This window comes from Phoenix dactylifera, chromosome 8 (genome assembly GCF_051530095.1).
Source record: "Phoenix dactylifera cultivar Ajwa chromosome 8, Ajwa_hap1_PhDact_Kaust_v1.1, whole genome shotgun sequence".
NCBI classification, from domain to species: domain Eukaryota; kingdom Viridiplantae; phylum Streptophyta; class Magnoliopsida; order Arecales; family Arecaceae; genus Phoenix; species Phoenix dactylifera.
This window is the reverse complement of record NC_143197.1, coordinates 21,781,144-21,802,653: the sequence shown is the minus strand read 5'-3', so window position 1 is coordinate 21,802,653 and position 21,510 is coordinate 21,781,144. Positions and strand designations below refer to the sequence as shown.

General features: G+C 36.4%; 1 protein-coding gene and 1 pseudogene across 5 annotated transcripts in view; one reads left to right on the top strand and one right to left on the bottom strand.

Moving 5' to 3' along the window:
- The window catches only part of LOC103724046 (beta-galactosidase 8-like), a 33,585-nt gene extending 14,838 nt beyond the window's left edge, over positions 1 to 18,747 (bottom strand). For 2 of the 4 annotated variants that reach the window (XM_088703073.2, XM_088703076.2), the window contains exons 1-13: positions 18,140 to 18,455; positions 17,944 to 18,039; positions 17,733 to 17,845; positions 17,381 to 17,447; positions 17,146 to 17,238; positions 8,876 to 9,019; positions 7,603 to 7,691; positions 7,379 to 7,484; positions 7,193 to 7,280; positions 6,497 to 6,615; positions 5,403 to 5,564; positions 2,209 to 2,405; positions 365 to 456 (exon numbers count right to left, since the gene is read on the bottom strand). In XM_088703073.2, the coding sequence (XP_088559199.2) occupies positions 365 to 456; positions 2,209 to 2,405; positions 5,403 to 5,564; positions 6,497 to 6,615; positions 7,193 to 7,280; positions 7,379 to 7,484; positions 7,603 to 7,691; positions 8,876 to 9,019; positions 17,146 to 17,238; positions 17,381 to 17,447; positions 17,733 to 17,845; positions 17,944 to 18,039; positions 18,140 to 18,316 (1,543 nt within the window). In that variant the 5' untranslated portion in view covers positions 18,317 to 18,455. Of the gene's footprint in view, positions 1 to 364; positions 457 to 2,208; positions 2,406 to 5,402; positions 5,565 to 6,496; positions 6,616 to 7,192; positions 7,281 to 7,378; positions 7,485 to 7,602; positions 7,692 to 8,875; positions 9,020 to 17,145; positions 17,239 to 17,380; positions 17,448 to 17,732; positions 17,846 to 17,943; positions 18,067 to 18,139; positions 18,456 to 18,622 lie in introns of those variants that run through there. The other 2 variants (XM_088703075.2, XM_088703074.2) reach the window with 2 other exon arrangements.
- On the top strand, positions 11,718 to 14,064 carry LOC149753030 (zinc finger BED domain-containing protein RICESLEEPER 1-like; annotated as a pseudogene). The gene is made up of 2 exons (XR_016396223.1): positions 11,718 to 13,786; positions 13,877 to 14,064. The product of XR_016396223.1 is annotated as a zinc finger BED domain-containing protein RICESLEEPER 1-like (transcript).
- Positions 18,748 to 21,510: the final 2,763 nt, after the last annotated feature.

The window sequence follows — 21,510 nt, the reverse complement described above, 5'->3', positions numbered from 1 at the left end:
AAATGTTGCCCATTTCTCTTCTATCACTTAACTAAAGCTCGCTAGTGCAAGTATAAAGCCAAAGTAGCATTTCATAAGGTTCTTTTGATGATGTTACATGACAAGAATGATCAAAGTAATGGATTGGAAACATCTAATTTTTAATGAATAACAGGAAAATGCCTTGCAAAAGCCACCCAAAGCGAATTAGATTATTTTTGCCTTTGGATGGCTACATCCTAAACCAATGCCGGTACAAAAGGTTGGATAACTAGGGGTAACATTGTGCAAAATATAATCAATTGAAGCAATAAATGAATAATTATATAGTAGACAAAAACTTCAGAAGTTAAGCAAAAATATCAATGTAAAATATGATCATAACCTTCAAATCTTTTATTTATGAAGAGTAGTGCTGCATGTCCCAAACTCCCAACATGAAGAAATACTTCTTTTTCCTCCTCATTGACATTTATACTGTGAAATTATCCACCATACTTAAAAACATCAATACTGATGCAAGGATCACTATAACAGAGATGCATGAACTATGTAGTGTTTACTTTAAAGGAAAAACATTAGAATTTTGGAAGATAAAGTGTATATATAGCAAAAGGCTATTTGATTGCCTGTAATTCTAATTGCATGAAGTAGGAATTGCTGTTGCAATTGGAAAACTGCTTTTGTTTGGTTCCATGGGATAGACAACAACTAATGTTTGTAGTTTTTTGGTTGTATGATGCTAAAAGAAGTGTGATAACTTGCAAACAAATAGGTAAAGTTACCGCCTCAGGAACAATGTACTGTTTATTGTTCATTACATTTTACCAATAGGTGACCAACTATAGACCATTTTATGTATTATAGAATATTATATCTATTATCATAATTAATTCTATTTATAATAATTAAGTCCTAATACAATAGTATTTATGATAATAAATATTATAATAATGCATAATAAATTGTAATTATATAATGGTATTACATAAATGTATAGTATTAGCACAGTATAAATATTACAATAGTATCATATGATGAAATAGAAATAAAATGATAATAATAATATGTTTAATACAAGTATTTTAATAATTAATATAATTATGAGACTATGAGTTATTATATAAAAATACAATAACAAAATAATGGTAATTGCTATAATGATACATAACAACAATTAAAATAAGAATCACTATATTATAATTATAAATTTAAGATTATGATAATAATATTATTTGATATGGTAATATTTATACATTATTATCATAATAGATATGTAATTATGAAATATACTATTATAATAATTTATGGTTTATATATATTATAAATTGTAATTTAAGTTGGACAAGTGAGAGGGTTAGAAGATAAAAGATAGGCAGCTGGTAGCATAGGATTTGTGACTTAATTTGCAATTGGTGTTGTGATCACTCTTGACCACAATACTAAATGCAACTTTTGGGGCTTTGCTTCACAAATCCAGTTGCAAGTTGCAATTAAATTGCAAGTAACCAAAGAACTAAAAAATGTTGCCAGCAACTCTAATTGCTACTATTCCATTTACAACCTGCTCCATTGCAGTCAACCAAACAGCCCCTAAATGCATTCAAGTTGTAAGAAAGAAGTTAGCAAATCAAGATTGGTAGAAGTCCCCAAGATAAGTAAAACGTAATTATATTCATATATCAAACTCACGACTAATTTTTGCTTAAAACTCATCGTCACAAAATTGCATGTCACAATACTAGACCTCGTACTGAGTGTTGGTACAATTCATACCTCTGTACTGAAAATTGGTAACAGGAATGTGCTAAGTCTCGGTACCATACCGATATGGTATGTACTCTCTGTACCAAGTGATAGGGTTGGATACAGCAAACCATGCATAAGAGTATACATGGTATCATATTCAAAATAGAAAACGAATAATTTCATGGTGAAAACATATAAATGATCATATAAGAAACTAAAAAAATTCTTGAAGAAAAAGTATCACATTATGGAGCAACATGATAGATCAGCAGAGGCTTTCATTTTTCATTTTTTTAAAAGTATTTATATGCAGTCAATAAATTCATATTTCCACATGAACACCAAAGATAAGCCGGGAAGAATGTTTCCTTGCTTCAAACCCATTATTCATTAATTTTTCGCTTTCTTTTACTTTTTGTAGGTAAAGGCACCTGAAGCTAGACAGCAACAACGATGCTTGAAATTGACATAAACAATTACCTAACTGAATACCATAAATAGTCACTAATGTCCCTTGTGGTATTAATCTGTTCCAAGAGACCTGGTGCAACAAATGAGTTGTTACCCTGACATCCCACTTGTTCTTTATACCACTGCCATGCCGAGGATTCTAGAAGGTATTCCTTGTTGACTTTATGTTGATGTGATGAACCAGCAGCAGATTTTTGTGAAACAACCTTCAATCAATATGAAACATGCAAGCAGTAAGCAAAGTGTCAATAGGAAGGCCGTCACGCCCAACCACCGCATACTCATAGAAAACTCTTCCCATAAGCAAGCAAGATAGCTTATCATGATATTATAAACATGCGGTGGAAAAATCTAAATAATAACTTTCAAACTTTATTTTAAATAACTAAATCAAGATTAAATGTCTCATGATACCAACAATATTCTAAGGTATTGCATATCAACTTTAATAAAACCCTAATCTAAAATAATGATTGTCAAAATTCTGTCTCTAATTGCTCTCCCATAATGAAAGCTTAGATCAAGCCAGTTCTGTAGATCGATAAAAAAATAAGAAATCGTGTAATAAGCTAGACAACCCGGTAAGCAATATATACCTTAGCTAGATAATTTGTATAATAACATAAGATACAATAGCCAAATATAATTTACTGTGAATAAGTATAAAGGCATAATCAATTTTGTTTAAAACTAATTTCTTTCAAATATTCATATACATAATCATAAATCTGATTTGAAACAAATCACATTCAACTCAATAGCCTTTAATTATAACAACACATATTTTGTGGCTTGGCCAAAAACAAAAATACGACAACACTTCTACCCAGCGGAGTGGGCCGGAATACCACACTTAAATCCTGTGGAGTGGGCCAAAATACTATATTTATGCCCTATGGTAGTGCCAAAAATAGAAACAATGAGCTCCATAATAGTCAGAATGCCAATGCATAATCCCCAATTGGTAGGATCCAAAACATACTCAGGCCAAAAATTCAAATCTAATACGTATCAAAGCTCTTTTCACAAAATAACAAATATACTATAATCTTGTCAAAGAATGCATATTCTGTATAAAACCAACAAATGATAGTATAAAATTCCAAGAAAAACCACAAAATTATATATTTACTTTCCATTCAAAAACATGTTATAAAACATATAATTCACATATAAATCAATGAATAATTTATCTAATGTTAAAAATAAGATTATTAAAATGAAATATCTAGAAAAGATAAATCGTCGCTTACCTTGCACGAACAGTAAGCAAAGAAATCGAACTAATCCTAAGATTCTCTTTCAAACCCTAATATCCGAAATTACATTTTTTTTCAAAATTTAATCATGACTAAATTTGAAATAAAAAATAAAAAAAAAACCTAAGTCCTAGCATTATGGAAGATCAAACCCGATAATTAGAGAATACTATAGTCAAAATCAAGGCAACGGAAGAAGATGGAGGAAGAATAGGGATGGCCAAGTGGTAGTGTCAATGCTCTGAATTGGTCTGATCAGAATAATTTCATCTAATCACGGTCAGACTAGAGTATAGGTGGCAAAAATCTAGCGGTGTTCGACAAGGATAAGGATGGAGATTGGTATGCTGCTTGGCAACCAGGGGTTAGTACCCCTTACAGTGGTCAACCTATGCTGCAAGGGGTTCCAACTCGTGCGGCCCATAGGTCATGAAGAAGAGAGAGGAAGAAAGAGAAGAGAGAGAAATATATAGCGGTGTTCGACAAGGATGAGGATGGAGATTGGTATGCTGCTTGGTTCCCTTTTTTCTTGGTTTTCTTTGCCAAAGCGGGTGAGCTCATTCTCGCCGCTCACTAGAACGGAGGAGGCAGCCTCAAGGGGCCGGCGGCAGCTGAGGCCGGAGGATAGGCAACGGAAGGCCATAGAGACGATGGCAAGCAATAGAGCGGCCGGTGATGGAGAAATTAACAGAAAGGAAAATTAGCCGAAGATACTCAATATTTAGAGCTTTAATCTACCATTTATCTGCTGATAAACAAAGCATTTCAGTATCACCTGCCCTTACAGATTGTTTTTTTAAAAAATTCAATACAGTAAAATGGAGCCATCTTTTACTTTGATTGTTTTATCACCTTGAGTTGTAATAAGGTAGGTGCAGTAATCCTCCAACTAGTCTTATAGCATTCATCGAAAGCCCCTTCCTTGCCCAAAATTGCCTTGATCAAGAATCTGACACCAATTTACTATGGGTTGATGGCAAATCAAAGAGTAGCAGAACATTAATTCATCTATATGAACCACCAGAGTTGGACAATAGTTTGCTAAAACCAGTCATCTCATGGACATCTAATCCAAAAGGGGAAAGTCTGAAAATGGAACGGATAGGTAAATCATTGTGTCTTTAACCATCACATAGGCAACACAATGACAATCATGGTTTTTGATTTAATTAGATGAACTATTATTGGAAATAATGCATCATGTCACTAGGGAATAAGCAATACATATACAATTAGGACTCCACCACAATATATAATCCATCTATAAATTTTCCAAAAGAGTGAAACTGTATATAGTAAACATAAATTCAAGTAGGATAAACATAGGTTACTGCACCAGCTTTTCATGACAAACAATAGCAGTTTCACCACCCATAGCAAGTATATATTAGCACATTGATTGAATAGCATGTACAAACTATGAACATAAAATCGTGTCTATAGACATTAAGACTGATATCCAAAGATAACAAAAGCTACATCTTTGGGAAATTTTCTTTACACATGTATTGGATTCACTGAATGATAAGATAGCAATCTCTTTGATAAGTCAGCTCTCAATGTTGAACACCTATCGCTTTCTCAGCGAGTACTAGACCTAAGGGCTAAGGTAGTTCATAGAAGTTGTGAGGCACCTTGTCATTTATTGAGCTTTGCATAATTTACTTATTCTACACGTATACTTTAGTTATCTTTTATACTTAATTGTTGTACCAGATGTAGATGGGAATAGCTTTGTCAATTGAATATAGCATCGACCTTGGCACTCATTGAGCTTTGCATCATTTACTGATTGTACACATATACTTTTCTCTTTTCTACTAAAATTAAACTCTATAGTGAGCAACTTTGTACTATATGTAGATGGGGATAGCCTCATCAAATGAAAACTGATATTTGTGTTGAATATAGTAAGTAAATGTGGAACATATCACTAGGCCATACCTTTGCAGTGTTAAAAATGACCTTTTTGCAGTCTGGAAGAATGCTAACAGACCAAGCAGGAAGAGTATATAAGTTTCCATTGAATGACACATTTGCATCTAAGCTATGGTCAATGTTAGCAAGAAATGCAGCACAGCCTGCTGTTCCATTGTAGATGTGTGCCTAGCATGCCAGAATAGGAAAAGGTTTTAATTATTTAGTTTGTGAAAAGGCAGGAAAACAAATCACAAAGAAAGTATCGATTGTTTGATACTGCGAATGTTTACAAAAGAACTATTTTACACGATAATGTAACAAGATAAAAATAATGAACTACTTTCATGAAAATAGGGAAAGTGATTCAAAAAAAAAGGCATAACTGATTCATTATGCATGATCCAACTTCTTTTATTATTCAAAATGATACTGGTAGAGTGAAAACTATGAAGATATGGTGTCAACAAAAAGGCATAAGATAAGAATTAGTGTTCACAACATGCATTTTATAGAATTGTTAATAACAAGAAATGGATAATTTTATTTCTTTTGGGAAACTAAACAAAAGAAATTTAGGATTTAGAACAACATTACTAATAATTGATGCTTTATAATCATGGAATTACAATTACAAGGCCAATGAGATGGGTATCTGCAAGGCTTCTGCATCTAAGGCTGCACCACTAACAGGAAAAAACGGAGCTAATCAAAAGAGTATGACTAGTGCAACAACAAGTAATAGGAAATCCAGTTAGGAGAGAAAATCCAGAAAGATAGGGAAGGAAGATCACAGATATTGAATTGAAACTGTGATAAAAGGAATACCAAAATTTATGTGTTAATTGAGGATTTGTTATCGAAATCGGATGTTTATAAGGATTCAAATCCAACAAACTGAGATTATAGTACTACTAGTGCATATTAAGTCATGCACTTTATTTAATTACTTGTTATCTTGAAATTTCTTCTGGGTCAGACATCAGATAAGGATCAGTAGGATTACAGAACTACTAATTTTTCTTAGACATGTAAAGTTTAAATGCCTTTCAAAGAAGAAAGCGAGAGAAAGCTATTCTTTAATAATGGAAATGCTCAAAATATTTGACTACCATGTTTACCTCTAAATTTGAACCAAGTGACATGTAAGTTGGATCTAAGTTAACCAAATAATCTTCACAAATTTTTATTGCCTTGTGCAGGTCTTGTAGGTGGCTCCACTTTGGCTGCCTCAGAAAACCTGCACGATATTCTGCCTTGTAAGATAAAGTAGCATTGAGCTTTAACTTTAAAGCACAATAAGATCAGTAAACTGTGATCAATGCACAAAACATGTTACGAGTATGTGCATTTGTGTGTATGTGTTTATCAATATTTGTGTGAAATTGTGAATACATACGTGCATATACATGTATATATTTTCCTTTATAAAAATGATCTTAGCATTATTGCCATCTATGCTACGCATAATACTTATTACAATTAGTAATTGTCCTTAGCTAGCATTTTCTCTTAAAACTGTCATTAGCTAGCATTGTACAGCATAGAGTATGCATGTATATAGAATGAAATGGATCTTAATTGCATTAGCATTAAGAATTTTCATATGTTGGCCAGAAATTTAGAACCAAGCCAAAGAGGCCTGTTGTGAGCCTAATCAATGGTAGTCAGGTATTCTAATCTATAGTTGGCCATACCATGATCTATACTTCTGGAATAAGGTTTGGCAAAATTGAGATTAAGGTTCTCCTGAAAATTCAGAAAATACAAAAAAAAAAACTATGGAGCGTATCGGATATTGGTAGTTGGGATAGTACCATATTCATCAATTGGAGCATCATAGTCATAACTTGTTGCAACCAAAGGACCTCCAGCTGTCCGTCCAAAATTTGTTCCTCCAAAATACTGCAATTAACAACTTCAACTACATATGAGTGATCATGTATAATTCTTTTAAGCATATTTTCTAGAAGCTGTATGTCACGATCTGGTCATGGTTTTACCATGTAATAGTTTTGGAAAGTGCCTCCTGTTTCAAAAAAACGAGCAACTGAAAAAGCAAGGTCTTCAACTGGTCTATAAGGAATTGCATAGCCAAAAGATAGGAACCTACAACATCATGAATAACCAAAACTTCAGTGATAACTCATTTAGAACTGTTCTGTCCTGTGTTCACAGTCTCTTTGAATTATTTTAGAAGTATTAAGAGCTAGTTGTAAAGTGTTACCATCCACTATAGTTCTCTGTCCACATCTTTGGCTTTGAAGCAGAATTTGGAGTGAATCTATCACAGTAAAAACCATTGCATGTATTTATCTGCACCATAAATACATAGCTCTTAATAAAAAGGAAGAAAGTCAAATCATTATCTACCAGTTATGAAATCCATAGTGATCTCATTGCACAACCACAATGGATGAAATGTAGCAAATGAGTCTGATCTATTTTAGAAATGGATTATCACATTACGTATATCGAATGTAACAAATGCATATGTCCTGAATTACAGAAGAACTAATATATCCAGATCTTGAGGTGTATTTTGCACCACAAAGGCTAAATAAGGAAGAACAGTACAAATGCTCAAGGCTTCTCCATTTCTAAATTGCTAATTATCAAGTCTGTTCCATTTGCAAGGCAAAAGCAAGGAGAGTAAATAGGTAAAAGTGGAACCACTGCTCTATCTCAAGGACAACACATGACAAACATATCGACAATTATCAAAAGTTGACTTCAAAATTAATAGATTAATAAATGTCATATTGAACTCTTCTTAATATACATTTTGATTAGTGAACCAATAGAAGAAAAGGATGAAAAAAATTTGTTGTATGCACCTGCCAATCATGTTGCAAGCCCTGCTAGTCACATTTTTATGGGTGAGGAAACAATGTTATAGAAGACAACGAACTCCATCAATCTAATGCAAAATGCCATCCTTAGTGAATCTGCAGTCAGTTTCTAATGCTATGTGAATCTAATAATGCCGTTCTTTCTGTACCAGCCAATTCACGGGACTTGACTGTTCATGCAATGTTGGGACCTTAGAAGCTGGAAGTGGGAAGTAGATCCTTTATTCAAGTTAGGAAATGCATAAATCTTTTGTCATCCTTTATTCAAGTTAGCCAAGAGAATTGAAACAGAAGTGGGAAGCCAGAGAGCTTGACAACATATTTTAATGATCCCTAGGTTTTAGGTTAGGAATAAGAAGTTATTTATTTATTAAATACCACATTCGTTTAGCAAGGTGAACAGAACATCTGCATGATTATACAGAAATTTTATCTTTTTGTTTAATGTCTAACCCAACATACTTAGAAAGAGAGCCTTAGAAAAGGCCTCAAGAACTGAGTCATACATAAGGTTACAAGGTTCTCTTGTCATTTCAAACTCATAATTTACTCTGTTACTTACAAATTGGGCTGTTAGAAACCAAGAAAAGCATCATATCTCTTGCATAACACTAAAGATCCTAACAATAAAAAGGACAACATGCTTACAATTGGCTCTGGTGCATCTTCTTGCTGGCACATGACCCAAGGAACAGTGGTATTAAGAGCAACAGCAGTAGATGCAGCCCACTGCACATACAAAACTCCACCAATCCCATATGCCCATTCAACATTACCATATTCATTTTCAACCTGTTAAGCAAACACCAAAAGAATACCATAAGTAAATAATTTAAGAAATGAATAATAGTTTTGCCCCCCACATAAATAAGCTGGAGGCCAATAATAATTTTAAAAAAAAAGAAAAATGCATAGGACATATATTATTATAACAAAATCAGTCAGAAAACTATATGTAGCTATATGTCCATGAACAACTACCATGGAGGATGACTGGCCAGCTGAAATATGATCTCATTGTAAAATATTAGCTAGATGAAGAAAGACTCCAATTTATATATCGAATAAATAAAATCCATCCAAGCTCGGTTTTGTCTGAATCTTCGTGGAAGAAGAAGCGGTTCACCAGCCGAGTCTAGGGCCCTAGACTAGCCGGGAAAGTCTGAAGTAAACTAGTCTCAGGATTTACCGACTGGAAATCTATTCAAAAGGTACTCTCATCCAGACAAAATGGAAGATCCTCATGAGAATATTCAACAGAATCATTTTGAACATATAATAGTATCTTCTACACATCCTATGAGCTTTGAAAATAAAAGTTCAAAAACTAGATGCAACTAATTGCATCTAGCATGGCCCTCTGGACTACAAAATTTCACTCATCCTTTTTAACAACTTAGTTGAGACATCTAACCTTAATGCACAACAAAAAGAAGACAGCATGTCATTTTGCTTTAAAATTTTAATAAACCACTTTGACAGAAAAGGTGGAAATGAAATATGAACTATTAAAATCTGGTGTACAATCTCGATACTAATTAAAATTTGAAGGTAAAAACATTTAGAATTACGTTTGGCAGACCAATAATTATTGTTGGAACCAGCAAGTATAGATCTTGTGAATCCAACTATGTCGTTCACCAATGTTCACCGTCTCGATACCAGACCTCATACCGGTACCACACTAGCACAGTGTCGATACAGTCCAGTACGAAATTTTTTTAACGGTCACCATCCGTACCAGATATCGGTACCGAACCAGTACAGTATGATATGCTCCATACCATCCGATTTCGGGATGCCACCCGTACCGAGTACCGGTACCGAACCGGTACAGTATGGTGCACCCCATATTGCCCAGTTTGGGCTGGTACTGTGAGGACTCATGCGGGCGTGTGTTTAGTCCCACATCGGTTATTCACCAAGAAGATCTTAGGTACTTATACAAGACTAAGAAGCCCAAAAATACCTTTCAGGAGCCTTTTTGGGTGAGATCTTGGATTATTACAAATAGTATCCAAGCAGACCCAGCCCATGACCTATATAGACTAGAGGATACTGTAGCACAAGTATATTTGAGCTGACCACGAGCTGATCGTAGTTAGGGCTGGAAGTGGGCTCGGGCCGGCCCGAAGCCCATTGGGTCGGGCCGCCTGCGGGCCGGGCTATGGGCTAGACCCAATGACTTTCGGGCCGGACTCGGGCTGCAAACTTAAGCCCAATTTTATTTCGGGCCGGGTGTGGGTTTCCTATTGGCCCGGCCCAGGCCCGGACCAAGCCCGAGCCCAATGCCAGCCCGAACCGAAATCGACCACGGCCCGAAATCGACCACGGTCCACGGCCCGAATTGGGTATATGGCCATTTGGGTATAGGGCTGGAAACCGGGTTACGGCCTACGGGATTTGGGGATTTTTTGCGGTTGCCGAGCGATTTGCAGAGGCTCGTCATCGTCGTCGTCGTCTAGGGTCCGGTGGAGGCGTGGAGGCTCGTCGTCGTCTAGGGTCTGGTGGAGGCGTGGAGGCTCGTCGTCGTCGGCTCGTCAAGTGCAGAGGCGAGACGAGAGCGGGGGAGGCTCGTCGGCGGCGGCTCGTCGAGTGCTAGGGTTTCTCCGCTCGCCGTCGTCGGCTCGTCGAGTGCAGAGGCGAGACGAGAGCGGGGGAGGCTCGTCGGCGGCGGCTCGTCGAGTGCTGGGTTTCTCCGCTCGTCGTCGTCGGCTCATCGGCGGTGGCTCGTCATCGTCGGATCTCAGGTTAGGGTCCCTACTTCTGATTTTGATGTTTTCCTGGGATGATTAGCGGATTTCTCGCCCCTCACCGATGCCCAACCTCCCACCTCTTGCTCCGACGTGCGCTCTTCTCTCCCGCCAACGCCTCATACACCGCCTTTCCCCCGACTGATGATGATGATTGGTGGAATCCCCCCACCCCCACTCTCTCTCTCTATCTTTCTCTCTTCTCTCTCTCAGTCTCTCTCCCTCTCACCCGGCTCTATTTGTTGGTGACATTAATCGGGCTGTCCCAATCGGGTTCGGGCCTTTTTTCTTTTTTGGCTTGTCTGCAAATTAAGAGATTGGTTGGCTTGTCTTTGTACCCATGCAGGACATGCCTTCAGTTATATGCATGATGATCCTTTTCAAGCTAAAATAGTAGTTGATGTCTTGAAACTGGCTGTAAACAACTCTAGTGAACTTGACTCATTTTTGTCAAATTGTACTGTGCAATTCATTCATCAAGGAAAATCGAATGAAATATTCTCGTATATTGCCTGCATTTATTTTTATGTCACTAAATGTAATGTACAAGATTACACAGCAGCATGATGTTAACTGCAACATCACCTAAGATGCAGGAAAAGGTCTTATTCACACTTCTCCTTTTGCAAACCAAAACAATCAATATTGGCTGCACAAATGCACTTATGGATGTTTTACATTTGAGTTGTGACTGCATTATGCTTTTCTTTACTTTATCAGATTATCATGCTTATTGCCTGTGTTGAGTGCATCCCTTGAGTACCTTTTTAAAAGGAAGCTTGGCTTCCTCTACATTTTGCAGTATAGGAACATAGTTGGCTGATTGAAGATTTTTATTTTTCTATTTGGGCAGATTATTTTTACTAATGTCTCATTCTAAAATGGGTGAAAATGAGATTGTTGAAGATTTAAGGGATGAGGATGATAGAAATGAAGATACTGTTGAAAATGATTGGGACAAGAATTCTAGAAAAAGATCTTGGGTATGGAATCACTTTATTGAGGAAAAAAATTCTGAAGGGTCAATAGCTAAGTGCAAATATTGTAAAAAAGTTTTAAGTGGGAGCACTAAAGGAGGAACGAGTCATCTAAAACGCCATCTAGAAAATGTTTGCAAGAAGTATCAAAAGAATCCGACGAATCAGTTGCTCTTACTACCAAGTTCAAAAGATCCGATAAAGGCTTTCAAATTCAATCAAGAAGAGAGTAGAAAAATTTTTGCAAAATTTATCATATGTGCTGAGCTTCCATTTCGTATTGTTGAGCACACTGTTTTTCTGGATTTTATGAGATCTCTTCAGCCATTATTCAAAATTATGGGTCGTAAAACTGTAAAACATGATTGTATGGCTTTATATCAAGAAGAGAGGAAAAAATTGCATGATGTATTCAAGAACCTAAGTTCTCGGGTTAGTTTCACTACTGATATTTGGACATCTAATCAGAAAATTGGTTACATTTCTTTCACAGCACATTATATTGATTCTGATTTTATTCTACATAAGAAGATTATTAGTTTCAAGAAACTCCCATACCCTCACACCAGCTTTGCAATTGAAGATGCTGTAAGAAAATGTCTTGTTGAATGAGAATTGGATTGTAAAATATGTGCTATTACTTTGGATAATTGCAGCACAAATGATGCTGTAATGAGAAGGCTCCGAGATCACTTTTGTTATTCAATGTTGTTTAGTGGGGAGTACAGTCATATTAGATGTTGTGCACATATATTAAATATTATGGTTCAGGATGAAATGAAAATCATTCATGAAGCTATTGAATGTATAAGAGAAATTGTTAGATATGTCTCTGCATCCCCATCTCGAATGCAAGCATTTAATGAAATTGTACAACATATGAGACTTCCTGCTAGAAAAGGACTCACTTTGGATGTTCCTACAAGATGGAATTCTACTTATGAAATGTTGCATGATGCACTTAGTTATAAAGATGCTCTTATTAGATATGCAACTGAGCATTCATGTGTATGCCCCACCAATGATGAATGGAAAAAGGCTTCTATAATTCTTAAATTTTTAGAAGCCTTTCTTGATGCCACTAAAGTATTTTCTGGTTGTAAGTATCCCACATCCAATTTATACCTAAAAGAAGTTTGGGGAATTAGGGCTTTGTTGATGGATGAAAGTATCGATACTGATGAAACAGTGAAGCAATTAACAAATGAGATGCTAAAGAAGTTTAACAAATATTGGTCTCAATGCAATAATTTGTTGGTAATTGCTTCTATTTTGGATCCCAGATCAAAGTTGATATTTGTAGAGTTTTGTTATCAAAAGGCATTTGAGTTGGAGGAGTGCAAGAAAAAGATTGATGATATTCGTGCTTGTCTTTTTAAATTGTATAATAAGTATGTAGATGCAACAAGAATGCAGCCCTCTATGAGTTCAAGTGAGCGAACATCTAATTTTGGTGGACAAGGTGATATAAGTTCAGTTTCTTCCAAAAAAAAAATTTGGTATGGATTTTGCTCAATTTAGAAGTCAGAGTTCTTCAAAACGTCCTAAGAGATCTGAGCTGGATAGTTATTTGGATGATGATGTGTTTCCTGATTTGGAGAATAAGGAGTTTGACATCTTGGCTTGGTGGAAGAGCAATGCAACAGTCTATCCTATACTATCAAGAATGGCTCGAGATGTTCTAGCTATTCCAGTCTCCACTGTTTCATCTGAGTCGGCATTCAGCACTGGTGGTAGAGTTGTGGATCAGTATCGAAGCTCTTTGAGCCCTTCTACCGTAGAAGCCTTAGTTTGTACCCAAGATTGGCTTCGTGAACAATATGATGAAGGTATATAAATCTTTTAAATTTATCTAATATTTTTTATTTGCTTATTGTACTTATAATTTAAACATTTATGATTGATTTGTGTGTTAACAGTTGCAAATTGCTCGAGTTCTGTAACGTTGAATGTAGATGACGACACCCTGGACTCCTGGAGTGGGCAATTTGGGAGAACTGAATGACGATACCCTCATCAGATCTAGTTCATACCTAAAGTATCAAGTATCAAGTATGTTTGTTGATGGAGTATTTTCATATGGATCATGGTTATTTGTTGCAAAATTTTATGAGAGTTGTATGTTTTTGAACTGCAGGCTTGAAGCCGACTTCAGGGGGTTTTCTCTATTACATGGATATGATGAATATATTATTGTGCAAGGAACAACGACTTCAGGCCGATGATTTTTTTTATCCTCCTGTTTTTGATGGAATCCTTTTGTTTGGTTGCAGTTGTATCGTTGCAGCTGGTTTTCTCCATCAGATGCTCTTTAGAATTGTTGGACTGGTTTGAGCAGATTGGCCGTGCCAAGATAAAGTCAGGAAATTCATTCATCTGGCAGAAAGCCTCTGAATTGTGTATTTTGTTAATGATCTGTCTGATTGCCTACTTGGTCCATCTCATATTTGATTTAAGCTGAGTAGGTTGTTTACTTGTGGACATTTTTGCTTGTATGTTTTCATGTACTTGTATTTGCACATACACCTCTATGAAATTGTCGTCTGTGCAGCCGTGCAGGTCAGCAATGCAATCCAAAGGTACGGGCTCCTTACTACTACACATTTGTCGAAACATGTGTATGCACGCCTCTACACATTATTTATGCTTGTGCTGAGATGTACAATGTCTACACTTTCTTGAAGACCTTAACTGAACTTGGAAAATGTACATACATTAGATAACCTACATCCATGTTCAAGTGTTCCACCAACATCAACTAGAAAGTAAAAACCAACTCTAAAATTTATTGGATGCTGCTATGTTCTGTTTTATACTTTCAAAATGCTTCCTTGTCATAAAGAGAAGCATAACATATAATCCTGTAAACTGGGCCGGGCTCGGAATCAAGCCGGGCTCGTAATCGGGCTGGCCCAAATGGGCTGGCCCAAACGGGCTCGGGCCGGGCTCGGGCCGCGTTTCTGTAAAATTGTTCGGGCCTCGGCCTGGCCCGAAGCCCGAAAAATAATTTTGGGCCGGGCTTGGGTAGGGGTGTGGCCCGGCCCGGCCCGGCCCACTTCCAGCCCTAATCGTAGTGTTTGTGATTAGATTTGAATAGATTGGGCCCTTAGCCTGACAAGGACGTCAGGACTTGAATAGGAGTATGTGAGGATCCATGCAGACGTGTACTTAGTCCCACATCGATTATTCGCCAAGGAGATCTTAGGTACTTATATAGGACTAAGAAACTTCAAAAAAATACCTTCCGACAAGCCTCTCTAGGTGAGGTCCTGGGTTGTGACAAATGATATTTGAGCGAAGTCGGCCAATAGCCTATATGGACTAGGGGACACTGTAGTACGGATTCATGGAGACTAACCATGGATCGATCGTGGTGCTTATAATTAGATTTGAATGGATTTGAAGCCTTAGCCTAACGAGAACGTCAGATCTTGAAAGGAAGGAGTATGCGAGGATCTGTACGGGCGTGTGTTTAGTCCCATATCGGTTATTCACCGATCTTGGATACTTATACAGGACTAAGAAACCCAAAAAATACCTTTCGGCTAGTCTTTTTAGGTAAGATCCTCGGTTGTTACAAATAGTACAGAGCGGACCTGGCCCATAACCTATGTGTACTAGGAGGCACTGCAGCACAGATTCATGGAGGTTGACCATGAGCCGATCGTGGTGCTTGTGATTAGATTTGAATAGATTTGGACCCTTAACCTGACGAGGATGTTAGGGCTTAAACTGAAGGAGTATGTGAGGACCCATGCGGGTGTGTGTTTAGTCCCACATCGGTTATTCGTTGGGTAGATCTTGGGTACTTATACAGGATCAAGGAATCTAAATAATACCTTTTGGTTAGCCTTTTTAGGTGAGGTCCTGGGTTGTAACAAATGGTATCAAAGCGAACTCGGCTCATAGCCTATGTAAACTAAAGGACACTGCAGCACGGATTTATAGAGGCTGACCATAGGCCGATCGTGGTGCTTATAATTAGATTTGAATGGATTTGAGCCCTTAGCCTGACGAGGACGTCAATGCTTGAACGGGGGGAGTATGTGAGGACCTATGCAGGCTTGTGTTTAGTTCCACATCGGTTATTCGCCAAAAAAATTTTGGGTACTTAGACAGGACTAAGGAGACCAAAATACCTTCCAGCTAACTTTTTTGGATAAAATCCTGGGTTGTTACAAATGGTATCTAAGCAGACTCGGCCCATGACCCATGTAGACTAAAGGACACCGCAACACGGGCGTATTTAAGCTGACTACGTGCTGATCATAGTGTTTGTGATTAGATATGAATGGATATGAACCCTCAGCCTGACAAGGATGTCAGGGCTTTAATAAGGAGAGTATGTGAAGACCCTTGTGGGCGTGTGTTTAGTCCCACATCGGTTATTCACCGAAGAAATTTTGGATACTTATACAGGACTAAGGAATCCCTAAAAATACCTTCCGGCTAGCATTTCTGGGAGAAGTCCTAGGTTGTTACGGGTACAGCATACTTTGTCGTTCACTTTTATATACAATAATATCCTCCATCCTCAAAAGCTGCCGCTGATTCTACACGACAACTTTAATTAAAATTTTGTTGGGTAATACCCCAATTATTTTCAGACCACAAGATTCAAAACCAAACATCTCAAAAGTTTTATCTCTTTCATTCATTGCATATTATCAAATCGACTTGATTAGTTCTCATCACTCTTTTATAAATGTAAAGCATTAGGTTCTCATTGTTTTACCACATATCTACCTCAATATCTTCATATTTCTATTCCAAAATTATGCACATGGTGTCTGGGCTCCCCAGTTCTCTAATTGATGCATCATATTCAGCATTCTTTTAATGTTGGTCTTGTGACATATCTCTAATGAAAAAAATGGTAATTCATATGCTGCAGTAAGTGCCTCCTTTTCATTCAAAAAAAAAATGCTGCTTTAAGTGTTCCAACTATTTAAAGTTTCTCATAACTTTTCTTTACACATTATTGCCTACCAATGTATTGGTTGTCAACAGCCTGAGACAGCTAAAGCTTGCAGTAATTAAATCTGGAAATAAGTCAGCATTACTTGATAAAGTGGCAGAAGTAGCAAAAACGAATTTCCAACTGATAGGAAAATCTCAGCTTCAACCAACTATATCTCCAAACACACATTGTTTTAAGGGGTTATGATGTTAGACAGGATTAACTCACCTGTGCAAGAATGATAGGCCCACCTTGTGATGCAAACAAATTTTCCTCCTTCATAAGAGTCACAATCTTTGCAAGAAACCGCCCCATCTCTTTCTGTTACCAACACCATGAGACTCTATCAGTCTGTGGAAGGAAAGAGAACTTTTGCAAAGCAGAATTCCATGCTGAAAGCGTACTTTAGCACACTGACATATTTTGAAAAGGGAGGCAAATAGTATTAAAGATGAAAATATACCTTAAAGAGTGAGTTATTGGTCCGAAATTGAATCCCAGGAAGGAAGTGCAGCCACATAGGGAAGCCCCTGAAATGACATTAGAAATAGCAAACGTACTGAATGCAGCAATACAGTGCTTGATTCATTGGGCTAAATATATTGCTATCCTCCCTTTCTTTCAAAAGAAAAAGAATAAATAAACTGTTGCCACTGCAATTATTCATCTCAGAAATCTGTGATAACTACATATGAATGTAGTTATGTGAATACCTCTGCTGCCAGAACATTTTTACACCTCTGAAGATACACCAAGTACAGAATGCTACATAGCCGTCCTACATAGAAAAAGAAATCACAAGGTACAATACAAACCCATAATTCCATTCAGCACAAGCATATGGGCCAATCCTCAGATGCACAAAAAGTCCTGCCTCCTGGACCGTCTTCACAAACTTCACCAAATCAAACCTTCCTTCAAAATAATACTGCAAGCGTTTACCCAAAATAAGCAGTCAGACTCAAGATGAATAAGCATTTCAAAAGGAGAAAATTGTATTAAAGCTACATCCTCAACATTCTAAACCTGTCCTCGCATGGGTTCGTGGTAGTTCCAGAAGACATAAGTTTCGATCACGTCGAGTCCCCCTTCCTTGGATTTCCTGATAAGTTCTGGCCACACCTAAAACATCACAAAGCCACCAGAAACCTTAAGAACATATCAGTAGGATATCAGCAATAAAGCAAAACTATTGGAAAACAATGGGAACCAAGTTTTTTACCTCAGGTGTACTTCGAGGGTAGTGAATCGAGCCTGAAAACAGCAACCGTCTCTTGCCGTCGATTACAAGTGCTTTGCTATCATATGTGACCGTTGTTGCTGATCCTCCCTTCAAGTAGTGACCACCAAAGATTAAAATCGAGGAAAAAGTGAAAAAGATAGAACATAACCTTCCCATTTCACTCAAAGTTCCCGGGGAAAAAAGAAAAATCAAAGCACACACAAGCAGCCACCCAATAACTAAAACTCAAATTCCTTTAAGCTTAAATGGGTCCAACACTGACTTTGAATCATTCATAAAACTGAACGCATTACTATGCTTTCAAATAAAAGTTCAAATTTCAATAGAAATCCGACAGTAAGAACAAAAAGACCGAGTATTTCCCAAAAATCCTAATTCCAATCATCAGCTGCAAGCAGAAGAGCATGAGAACAAGATCAGATATGTAGTTATTGAGATTATAGAAAAGACAAGGAGCAGAACCTTTTTTTAATAGGATTGATTGCTCCAAACCTCCAAAAAAAAAAAAAAATCGGATTCTTTGCATGATTGAAGTGTTAGGCATAGAGTTAAAATTGGGTCATCGACCGTAGAGGACAAACAGTGAGGAGACAAAACGAGAGGGCGGTGCCGCGGAGTTGAGGCGGTTCCCGCGGATTCTTCTTTACGGAACGTTTAAATGACTTTTTTATCCAGTTTCGTTTTACATCTGCATCCTTGTGTTCTTACAAAATTCTAGTAGTCACAATCATTGAAGTTATCACAACATAATCCGCATAATCTTTATAAAATGTTCAAATAGGACTTTGTATATTTTTGTACCGTAATCAACACTCAACCTAATCCAAGTTGTCAAAAGGTTTAAGGGTGCATTTGCTTCACGATCGGAATCCAAATCAAAAAATGATTGGAATAAAAATTAAAATGATTCTAATAGCCCAACCCTTTTTGGGCTAATAGGCTGGCATGAAAAGGCCAGACCCATTCTCTTTGTTCATGGTCGACCACGATCGATCGATCGTGAAAGGTGGAGAAGAATGCTTATGTGCATTCTTTAGTGAGGTGATAATAAATGCTTATGTGTATGTTATTTGTATGAGTTTCTGAGTATTGATATGGTATCTGATATTGTTCATTTGATTATTATTTATAGTGTAGCAATTTGAAATTCTTACTGAGCTAGAAAAGTTCATATTCTTTAGTATATTTTTTTTCAAAATTGCAGGTTGCATAGCACTTGACTACAGTTGAGATCACAGGTGGAATGGATAAATAGATATAGCATCCTTATTTTCGGTAGGATGAATGAATCTTGTAATTTTGTTCAAGCTGTTATTTGTTATGAATTGAGGTCATTTTTGTTTATGGTTATTGAAGTTATGATAAATCTTTCAGGCCTTGTATATTCTCCGGAGTTGTACCCTAGAGAGTGTAGCCGTGTCACATGGTATTATAGATTTTCTAGAAAGTAAAACAGGTTCACCCGTATCTACCATAAAAACACATTTAAATTACATAAAATCCTAAAGGTGCTCTTTTTACATGGAACTCTACCTGCTCTTTTGTAATTCTATAATGTGCCATATGTATCTAAATTTGACGCTCTCTCTGCCCCTGCAATTTCAATGTTACTTTCTCCTCCATCATAATAATTTAAACTGCTCACTTTTTTCCATTGCAATTAATTATCTTCTTCAATTCCTACTTCTTTAACGTCGATCGATCTTTGTGAAATCCTCTTCTTTATCCTCATTTCCAAGTCCCATCTCTTCTCCAAAGTCTCTTTCCTCCATCTTCAAATCCATCTTGGCACTCCCTGTTCCTTTTTTCTCTGCACCTCTACTGTACTCAATCCTAGATGCTCCCTCCACACCTCTACATTATCATATACTAGATTAAAAATATTCAGCTATACATATCAAGAGAAGTAATAGAAGGAACCTTTTTGTAGTTATGTTCAATAATCTTGGTTCTTTATATGAAATCAATTAACCCACCAAAGTATTTGCTACATTTGAAAATGTCATGATTTAATTTATTTCATTATCTCTTTAATGTTACTTGGATCGATCTTAGATATGAAACTTATCCTTTACTAGGATCATTGAGACTCTGATTCCATTCTTTTATATGTGTCTTGGAGTTCTTGCAAATATTATGAGGTTCTTATCTCCTTGATCATGTCCCCATTGTTGGAAGCACGATCATACTATAGGACAAGAACAATATAAAATGAAAATGTAACGGACCTATGAATACAAACAACTGATTTAATGAAAAAATAGTGATGAAGAAGTTGAAATCGAATGAGTCTAGCATTTGAGAGGCCAACAAGCAAAAGTTGAATTGGCAGATATTAATGATGACATCTCAACTCCAAGAAAAACTTCAAAAAAATTTAACAAAGTTATATTTTCATTGCTCACGTAAAACATTTCAAGCTTAGCACCATCACTCTTAGAAACTAATGATCTTGACAACAAAATGATAGACATCAAAAGAAGTTAATTATGTTTACTAGGTAAAACAAAGAATAGAGCTAATGAGATAAAGAGGTAATATAGGCACATACACATGCATATATAAATGATGGTTTATTAACCAAAGTTGGTGATATCCATGTACAATTTTTTCTTTGTAAAGATATATAAAGGCATGATAAGAATCACCAACCAGATAAACCAAAAAATCGCATGAAGAAAATTGATGGAAGCTTATTGGGACCTTTATTTACTACTAATCTCTAGTGCTGAATTTCTGAATTATTATATAGAAGAGGTTCTCACTTGGGTGTCCTCGAACTTACTGGCCAATGATGATGAGAGAAGCGCAAGACTAATTTAAAGTCAAAATCCACTTCGAAGTCATCAGTAGGAGACAAAAAAAAACATGAGAGAGGCTTTTTGATCAACTAATTCAATACTGAAAAAATGTTCAAAGGTGGTTTAGATATTTCAATATCATCAATAGAATATTTTTGTGAAGAAAATTTATTTCTTAATCTGCTTTTTCAAAAAAAGCAATGTTATTTTTTTAAAAGAAAATGTCCACTTTGGACTTGACCATTAAATTGGTGCTAACATGACTATAACAAAAACATTTTTCCTATGTCCATAAAGATGCATTGTGTGTGCATTAAGATGTATTGTGTGGGCATCAAATTGCCTTCATATTCATGATAGAGCATGGTAGACCAATAAACTTTTAACATGCCCAAAGATATATTCAAAAATAAAGTGAATTGAAATTGCAAAATTGCTTAAACTTGATGTAATTTTGCGGATAAAAATTAATTAATTTTTGAATTTACAAAAAAGAGCCATATCTGTAGTTTGTAGAAAAGATCCATGTTGAATTTTATGATCTTATTT